The sequence below is a fragment of the Solanum tuberosum genome, unplaced genomic scaffold (genome assembly GCF_000226075.1).
Source record: "Solanum tuberosum cultivar DM 1-3 516 R44 unplaced genomic scaffold, SolTub_3.0 scf00293, whole genome shotgun sequence".
Lineage (NCBI taxonomy): Eukaryota > Viridiplantae > Streptophyta > Magnoliopsida > Solanales > Solanaceae > Solanum > Solanum tuberosum.
In genome coordinates, this window is record NW_006239222.1 from 493,517 (window position 1) to 503,711 (window position 10,195).

The following is a 10,195-nucleotide window of genomic DNA, read 5'->3' on the forward strand; positions in this document are numbered from 1 at the left end:
TATAAATTTTGTTTCAAAAGAATTAAAGATTTCATGCTTGAAATTACGATTAAAACAAGACTATTTGACAAAAGTGAAAATCGTTATATAAATGGAGACAGATGGTGTATTATTTTTGTTGTTTTATGCCCACTATTATCAATTCCATATCCTAATTTTCTTGAAATTGTGAATTTTAATCTAATAAATAATTAATTAGATGGGCAATATAGTAAATTTGCAAAAGCATGACTTTGAAGTAACTTGACCATCTTGCTTTAGCTGAACTACCAAGAATGTAGTTCCACTTACTCCATATCCCATATTGTTTATAACATTTAACAAACCTTGAAAGTCCTTTCTCACCAAACGCACTAATCCTAAATTTTTTTTTTTTTTTACTATAGATCATATAAAAATCACCAATAAACATACATATATAGACTCCTCCATCACAATAATATTGAAGAACATAAAATTAGTATAACTTCATATGGCTAAAAGTCACCAATTACTAGTTTCTGTTCCATCAACATCAAGTGCTCCCATTTGGGATATCAAATGTAGTTTTCATTCCCTTATTGTTGTTTTAATCGTCTCCCTCGTAGCCGGAGTAGTTTACTTGACTGGTGAGAGTGGCAAATTATTGTTTGAAGATAATAGTAATAGTAATAGTAATTCAAGTATGGGAAAGGAAAATGAGGAGTCATTAACGAATTCTTCTTCAAATAATAAGTGTAATTTGTTTTCTGGAAAGTGGATTTTTGATAACGAGTCGTATCCACTATACAAAGAACAAGATTGTAAGTTCATGTCTGATCAATTAGCTTGTCAAAAGTTTGGAAGAAAAGACTTGAATTACCAACATTGGAGGTGGCAACCTCATCAATGTGATATTCCAAGGTTTTTTTTTACCCTTTATGTTTCAATTATTATGTTATGCATGATAAAAAAAGACTTTTTTTTTTACATGTTAGTATTATATAATTTGCCTATGCGAGTTTGACATAGTATAACATGTATGTAAGATAAATAAAGGAGGGTTATGATAGGTTGACAAGTCGGAACAAAATTATTACAGGTTATAGCAGGTAACATGTCTTATTATCCATGTTACTATTCACACTCTTTATGGTTATGATAGTTAATGTATAGGAATTGATAGTGTACAAGTTTTTATACATATTTTTAGGGTATAAAAGTAATTAAAATAGTTGATAAATAGGGAAAACACATGGGAGTGGCACTAAGATTGTAACTATGACTTCTATAAAAGAGTTTAGCTATAGTTTTGTTCTTATGTTTAGTTTTGTCTCATTGAAATATATATGCAAGTGACCATGATGTGTATTTTTTTGGGATTTTTTCACAAAATAGCCAATCAGATTCATGGTTTACTTTTCTTAATAGTATACATGAATTATATACTAATTATACATATATTATACATTTGTCGGCTATTTTTAGTTTAAATGGTTGGAACTATTTATATAGGTTAATTCTTTCTTCTTTGTTATTTTTGGATATAGTATATTTGAGCTTTGGGTGGAATGTTTTTGGTGTTAAAAAAGGTTCAACGCGACAACATTATTGGAGAAATTGAGGAATAAAAGACTTGTGTTCGTGGGAGATTCTCTTAACAGAGGCCAATGGGTTTCAATGGTTTGCTTGATAGATACAGCAGTTCATGATTCTTCCCTTAAATCAATGCATTACCGATACAATACTTCATTGATCATTTTCCAAGTCAAAGTAAGTCAAAACAATTACATTTCATTATTCTCTAATTCTTAACTACAAAACAACTGCCCAAATTTGCAACTTTGACTTGACACAAGATTAAAAAAAAGGAAAATATTTGAAATTTGTGATCTAAAACAAATCTTAGATATTTGTGTGATCAGAAATCATTTTAATAAATGTAAAAGAAAAAATTTAAAGTTGGATTGTCTTTAATTATTAAAAATGGTGACATTCTTTTTTTTTGAAACAAACCAAAAAGAAAATAAAAATGCATCACATAAATTGAGACAAAAAGAATTAATTATATTTCATATATTTTTGGTAGTTGATCAATAGCATCCTTTTTGCTGTCAGGAGTCAACATCCTAGTCCACCAAGGGATAAAAGTAGAAATTTATAAGAATAATACTGCAATTTATTAGCCAATTACATAAATAATCTTAATGTTTAGCCCAAAAAAGAAACAAGATTAAGACTTAATTCGTTTGTCCTATAAATTTTTTGTGTCATATGTTAAACTATTTATGGTCTGAACAATTCTGTTAGAGCAATATATGTTTAACCTTAATTTTTCAAAGTTTAGGATATAAAAAGCTTACTGATTAAATTAGGATGGAAGTCCAATCATTGAGTTCGAGAAGACAAAGATAGTTTCTAATAATAGTCAGATGTCATAGTTGGCTTAGCTTTGCTGCAAAGTAAACTTGGAATATTATCTTAATTTGAGGTACAATTATCTAATCAACAACTGTTTTATGTGTGGTTATCAATCTAAGTTTTGGTAATATTTTAATTCTAACTTTTCATATTACATGTTTAAAATCACAAGATTAAAAATATTTTTGTACATTATACATATCTTTATTTTGAAATTGCAAGATTCAATTCTTCTTTTATTTTATTAAATTCTTGTCGGATCATAACTAGATAAACAAATTAAAATTGCTGAGATAAAAATAATTTCTTACACTATTGGAACATAGAAAAGACAACTAAAAGACGAGGCTGACAAAATGGTTTTAAAATGACATGAGTTGGATATCTGACTTTTGAAATATGTTTATCCAGATGAATAATAAGTACAGTATTATTTTATGAGAGTCTCAGATTATTTTGCTTTTTAGCTTGACTATTATTGAAATTATGAATAATATTATTTGTCGATCATTATTTCATTTTTTTTAATCTATATTTAAATTAAAAGAGACAAGTCACTTATTTTCAACTCGTTCATATTCAATCCGACACCCAATTTGCAAGTCCTATTTAAGGTGACCACCCACAATTAGAAAAATAAAGCAAACATAAAACTAGCTAAATAAAATAATGCAAAATATATTGATCATAATGTAAAAATCTTTTACATTTGTAATGGAAATGCAGGATTATAATGCAACAATAGAATTCTACTGGGAGCCATTGTTGGTGGAATCAAACTCAGATGACCCAGTGCACCATCGTCTCCCTGAGAGAATTGTTAGAGCCAATTCCATTGAAAAACATGGTAGTCGTTGGACTAATGCTGATTTTATTGTCTTCAATACTTACCTTTGGTGGAGACGCCCCCATATCAAAGTCTTGTGAGTATAATATATATACTAGTATTATTCAAAACTTATACCAACCATTATATATTGATAATAATGGTACGCAGCTGACTAGAGTTATGCATGTATATGAAGGAGTAGTACTTATGAGGAAATTTATGTGGAGTATTATTGTATGCAAAGTTTAGTTATTCATGTAGCAGCTATTTCAACTTCTATTCTGCATAAAATTATATATTGATTCTCTCGCTAAAAGGCTTGCTTTTTTTTAAAAATGTTTTCTTTATTAAGAGACCTTTAAGAAGCTAAGCTCCTTCAGGGTGTTCATCCACTTGACTGTAAGGAGAGGGGCGATAAGAGAGGGCTTGCTGTTAGCCTACTTTGCCAAGAGGTGACAGAAGCGTAACGACCTTAGCCCAAACTTAATTAAACTTATACATATATTAGACTACTAGTTATGCAGGTTTTTAAAGTGCAAACCAAAATACCATGCTAAATTTTATACATAGTCCTTATAACCATCTATCAAATATGATATTAGTTTCACATGATCTTATACAAGTATAATATTTCTCTTAGACAGCTACCAAATGACCCCTAAATGTAATTTTATATATCATCAAGTTATGTGTTATAAAATTTGATGCCATTTTATAATTATGTATTACTATTATTCATCTTAGGTGGGGTTCATTTGAGAAGTCAGATGGAATTTACAAAGAAATAAAAATGTTACGGAGCTACGAAATGGCTTTAAAGGCTTGGGCTGATTGGTTGGAAATTCATGTCAATCGCACCAAAACCCAATTGTTCTTCATGAGCATGTCACCAGTTCATGAAAGGTAATCTCAAAACACAATTAGTTTTACTTTTTCTATCGAGTGAAAGATAATAAGTTACAAATGTCAAGTATGAAACCACAAATTGTATGGTTTTGTATTGGCTTGATTGTTATACGGCCACTCAACTAATATTTATTATCTCAGAAAATTAGTTTTCTTCTTGATTTCAGTTTTCTATAACAATTAAAAAAAAATGACTTTCGAAAATATTAACTATTTAATTGAGTAACCATTTGAGAAATTTGTGTCTAAGAATGTTTAAGTGAGACTTGTGGTCCTCATTTAAAAATTAAGTTAGTTTTAAAAAATTAACTAAACTATTCTTACTAACATTTTCTTTAACTCTTTATGGAAAACTATCTCTTACTTTAAAGGAACCACCACCTTTAAGTTATTTCAAAAGTACTATTCTCCCACTTTCAGTTTGTATGTCCTACGTTCCTTTAGTCTGGTTCAAAAGAATATCTCTTTTTATGTTTGACAACTCTTCAATATTAATTTTCCATATAACATTTTTATGACCATAAGATTAAAATAATATTTTTATACATTCTATATATTTTAAGTTTATGATCACAAGGTTTAAACGTCTTCTTTACTTTCTTAAACTTCGATTCAAATCAAAATCAGACAAACAAATTGAAACATGAGAAGTATAAGCTTAAAGGTATAGTATCTTATTATATCTATATTATAAGCTGGTTTGACCGACTTATAAACTTACTGAAACAACCTCACTCATAGATCAAAGGGTCGTTCATTATCCCCGCCAACGTTGAATCAACAACACAAGTCCTTTAATTTCTTTATATCAATCAACAGGGCTGAAGAATGGGGTAAAGCAAAAGGGGAAAATTGTTATAGTGAAAAGGAAATAATACAAGAAGAGGGATACCAAGGAAATGGATCAGATCCAAAGATGATGAAAATAGTTGAATCAACTATGGATGAACTCAAACATAGAGGATTAAATGTTCATTTACTCAACATAACACAACTATCAGAGTATAGAAAAGAAGGCCACCCTTCTATCTATAGAAAACAATGGGATTCTCTTACTGAAGAACAAATTGCAAATCCAAGTAGTTATGCTGATTGTATACATTGGTGTCTTCCTGGAGTACCTGATGTTTGGAATGAGCTTCTTTTTGCATATATGTTTAATAACTACTAAGAGTTAAAAGAAATTTTGGATTTTGTAAAGTTTTTTTTCTTTATTTAGACTATAGTCCCATATGACATGAATATGGACCAAACCGTTTGCATGTGGGACTGGCTTTTCTTTTGTTTTTTTCTCTTTGTGATTTTGTTGAAATCCAAAATTGTAAGTGGTATATTTGGCAATTGTATATAAGTAACAAATTGACAATTGCTATAAGATTTTAATTTTCGACTTTTGTTAAGAAATTAATTTGTTGAGAACTTGAGATTAAGAAAATGATGTATTCTTCATTTATTTAGGTTATAATTTGAATTTTATGGTCAACTTCTATGTTATATACTTCATATTTAACTCTTTTATTCTGTTTGATTGATTTTTCCAAAATTTAGTGGATTTAATTAAGAAAGAGGAAAAAAAAGCAGTCTCCATAAGATAAAAATTTCCAGTATCAACAGAGGAGATAGACTTGGACCTGTTAGAATTACACATTTGAACTATAGTAACTTTTTTTTATTGCTTTAATCATTGAATAAATCCTAGTTAATAGTTGGTTAGCTAGTTACATGGTACAGGGAATTCCAGTAGCTAGTTTCATGGTACAGAGAATGAGGATGTGTTTGAGTTTAATTCTAAATTGTTATGGGAGATTGCATAAGTTGGGTATTGTGCAGCAACATGAAGTAGAGTTTGTTACTTTTCAGCTGCAAGGTGATGCTAAGCAGTGGTGGCCTCCGATGACTTGGGCACTGTTTCATGCCCTGTTTCTAGAGAAATATGTACCCCGTGCTCTCAGGGATCGCAAGAAGGGTGAGTTTCTAGTCCTTAAACATGGTAGCATGTCTGTTGCATCTTACGAGGCTAAATTCCATGCATTATCTCGCTATGCTACCCAACTATTGGGCACTGGGGAGGAGAGGATTCGTCTGTTTGTTAAAGGCCTAAAGACTAAGTTACAAGTTCTATCTATTCACATGAAATATGTAGGGAAGAGTTTTAATGAGGTGACTGATTATGTAAAGAAAATGGAGGGGTTGGGTAGGTTGGGCAAACTAAGGTATTAGCTAAGAAGTCTAAGACTATAGGTAACTTCAGTGGTCTTACTCTAGAGATCTTGATCAACAGATTTATTCGGCTCATCCTATTCAGTCAGCCTTTCCAGCTTCTACAAGTGGTCCTTCAGGGGTTTTTCAGCTTCTAGAGGTCATGAAGCTTCTTATTCTTCCATCAGCAGTCCCTCTTATAACCGAGGATGCTTCCATTATGGTGATCTGGGTCATTTTAGGAGGGAATGCCCTCTCAGACATGCATGTAATCAGATGCAGCAGCAAACTAAGGGTGTAGTTCCAACAAGTGGAGGTGACAATGGTAGGGGACGTGATACGTCCAAACTTACACTTCAATTAAGAAGTATAAACGGTCGAAGTCAATTTATAGAACTCAACGTGAGTTGAGGTCGATCCCACAGAGAACTTCTTTACATAAATGATTACACTGTCGTGTTTACCCAAATGTTGTTATTATTTCCTAAAGAAAACAATAATGGAATGTAAATTGGGTTTAGTTGTAAAGTTCTAGTAACTAAGATTGTTAAACAAGATCCGAATTAACAATTAACAGAGTACTGATTCTAAGGTTGTTTTGATAAATAAATAAAACTAGGGTTGTGTTTCCCATGACATTACATCCATTGTTCATCCGTAGCTGAGCTTCAGGCATTGTAGGCTTTGCAATTTATAGGCGAGTTGACTATATCCAACATTTCTCAGTCTAGTTAGATAATTTTCACTCAATTCCTCTCAGTCTTGGAGTGTTAACAAATTCTACCCTCGCATACAATGATGCTAAAGTTCTCTTCTCTCGAACTAGACCTTTAGATTAACTCCGCTCTTTCCCAACTATCTCTTTTCTCTCGAACAATCAATAGATACAGGCCGACTTTAATGTGTGCACTCATTGGAATAGATGAATACTGAAAGCTGAGTTAAATATTGCAAATATAATTCACCTTCTACTCATTTTACGAATTCACAATTAGATTTCTACCATAGTTCCCACAACCCCAGTTGTGGTGTTTAGCCACTTATGACTTCCACTAAATGAACATAGATTAGTAATGAAAACATTAAGAAAATTTACTTACAAAAATCTACAAATTCATTGAATGAATGATATTCAAAATATCAAAATCCAACTTCCGAAATTGATTCAATGTTAATCGATAAAAACCAAAGTCAAAAGTATTCAAAACTAAGTCGCTCGTTCCAGATATGATGAGATAAAAACTAAAAATGACCTAATTAATTTAAATAAAGTGTCTAAAAAGAGTCCTACTCGAAGTAGGACTAAACTTTCAGGCAACTTCACAGGCAATATGACAGACCGTCAAAGGCTTCACGATCTGTGAAGTCTGCCGTGATCTATACTTGGCCCAAACAAAATGCAAGTCTTCAATGCCCGTATACCAGATCTTCTTCACGATCACCACCACGGACCGTGATGAGGACCACGACCCATGAGGCCTTCCTTGGTCTTCACTTGGTCAACACTACACTTCATCTTCTCACGACCTAAACCCGGGATCCACTCCACGATCACAACCATGGATCGTGACAATGACCACGGTCCGTATAGGTGCCCGTGATCTTTACTTGGCCAATTCAATCTTCATCTTTTTGATACCTATTCACTGGATCAGCTCCACGAGCACTTCCACGCATCGTTGTAAGGACCACGGCCCGTGAGGTCGTCTATGGTCTTTACTTGGTATTGCCACAATTGATCTTCTCAAAGTGTGCTCACTGGAAAGGTATTCACGACCAACTTCATGATTAGTAGTGAAGACCACGGTCTGTGAAGCCGTCCGTGGTCTTTACTTGTTTCAATTCACTTTCACTGCATTTTCTTCTTTTCTTTCCTCTTTCACATCCACCTTTTTTTACCTGTACAAACACTACCAAACACATCATATCCACATAAATACACTCGATTGTAGTATTAATCCTTAGTTTTCAAGCATCAAATGTGCCAAGATTTCGTGGCACATCAACACCCTAAACTTAGAACCATTACTTGTCCTCAAGTGATGAGAAAAACAACACATTTAGCAGTCAAACATTCAAAATCTTTTTGAAACTGTGCAGCAACCATCTCAAACACAATTTGTATCCAAAACAATCATTCTAACATGCAAGGATCAATATATGACATCTCATTACTCACAGTCGACCATGCTTATTCCTGTGTATAATCAGCCTAGCAATAGTCAACATGTAAGTACCTAAGATGTCATCTAAAGATCCTAACAATCAAATTTCAGATCAAGGTCATCATTTCAAACAGACTAGCTACTGCACAACCCAACACACAAAAACTTTACAAAAACTCTACAAACACTTCACAACACAAAAACAGTTTATCAGATAAACACAGAGTCAACCTCCATTCATTCTACCAGCTAAAATGGCAGGTTGCTCACCACCCCCTCCCCAAACAAAAAGACTTTGCCATCAAAGTCAATAAAGAAAAATAATACAGGGCTGTGAGGAAGGGTCATACTTATGGCGCACTAGGCATCGGTAGTCGGGTCAGCGTTGGCACCCTTATCAACGGGTGCACTCTTAGAATCCAGCTCTGGATCAGGCTGGCTATCACTAACCGGGATAGGTACTCCGCTACCAGAAGCGCCAGATAACATCACATCTCGCTGTTGTTGCGCAAGTGCTTCTTCTTCTCTTGCCTTTTTCTTCGAAGCCTTGCGGGCTTTCTTTTGTTGTCTTCTTTATTCTTTAGATAGGTCAGCTGGCAGCTCCTCAGCAGTCACTCCAGTTTTATGCTTTCTCTTTCTGAATTTATGTTTAGGCATCTCACCCCAGAAGTTATCAATTGTCTGAGTGATAGGGGGTTCAGTGAATAAGCTCAACAAGGACTCCGGGAGCACTGGAGGAGGCACAATGATTGGCTTCTCCGCCAGCTTAGCAATTTTAGCTTTCATTTCAGCTAACTTTATCTTCAACTCCTCCGCATTAACTGAACCGGCAACTTGTAACTAATTTTGGACATGGACCTCTAGGCCGTCCATCCTATCCTTGAGTACTACCAATTCTCTCCGCATCTCATCTTTAATTCTCTTCTCTGCAGCTAACGTATCCCGCTGAACTACCTGGGGTAGTTTGACCACAATCTGATCCATTGTGGTTCGAGTCTGCCTCTGATCTGCAACCAATCTTTCAAATATAGGAGTATGGATAGCAACAAAAGTACCTGTAGCCTGTGAGGCTGGAGCTGATGATGGTGGTATCCCTGCAGATGGTTGTGATGATTCACCTTGTTCTGGACCGACACCTTGTTCTGGACCTCGATCAACATATGAAATGTCGATGGATACATGGGGTACACCAACATCTTTAATTTTGGATGCCACGATGATCCGGTTTGCCTCAGTCCATCTGTCTACTAACCTTTTCAAAAGAATGTTGGCTTGTAGAGATAGTTTCCCTATCAGACAGAGAAATGGTAACCCATCTCTCTCATTTAATGTTCAGTCCCATATTTATGTGGTGATGATACGACCTACATTGACTGGGTAACCAGCCATGAGGCATGCCACCGGTAATGCAAGGGCTGACGACAAAGTGTTATCATTTCCTGTGGGTCTCAGCTGTGCACGAACAATGGCCCACCATACCTTAACCGAGAATGACAGTGACGCTTCAGTGATCAATATCTAGGCATCTGCCACTCATGGTGCATTTTCCCCCTCAGGAGCAATCAATCCCGCAATCCACCACATGATCCTTTTTCTTGATGTCAGGTCTGCCATTTCAGTCTCGCTCGTCACAGCCTATTGTTTGCCTTCAAAAAGGCCAACTGAAATTGGTGCTGTAAACTCCGGCCCATGTAGCATTCTGTTGATGGTGGCTTTA

The 10,195-nt window shown here is 34.2% G+C and overlaps 1 protein-coding gene across 2 annotated transcripts; it reads left to right on the forward strand.

Moving 5' to 3' along the window:
• Positions 1–440: 440 nt before the first annotated feature.
• Positions 441–5,504, forward strand: LOC102604000 (protein trichome birefringence-like 34). 2 transcript variants are annotated; one of them, XM_006359499.2, is made up of 5 exons: positions 441–882; positions 1,551–1,731; positions 3,106–3,302; positions 3,953–4,111; positions 4,934–5,504. In XM_006359499.2, exons 1-5 carry the CDS (start codon positions 473–475, stop codon positions 5,283–5,285), a joined length of 1,299 nt encoding a protein of 432 aa, XP_006359561.1. In that variant the 5' UTR covers positions 441–472; the 3' UTR covers positions 5,286–5,504. The 2 variants fall into 2 exon arrangements, with proteins under 2 accessions (XP_006359561.1, XP_015169944.1); XM_015314458.1 differs by having other exon boundaries at positions 798–882; positions 1,509–1,731.
• The last annotated feature ends 4,691 nt before the right edge of the window (positions 5,505–10,195 follow it).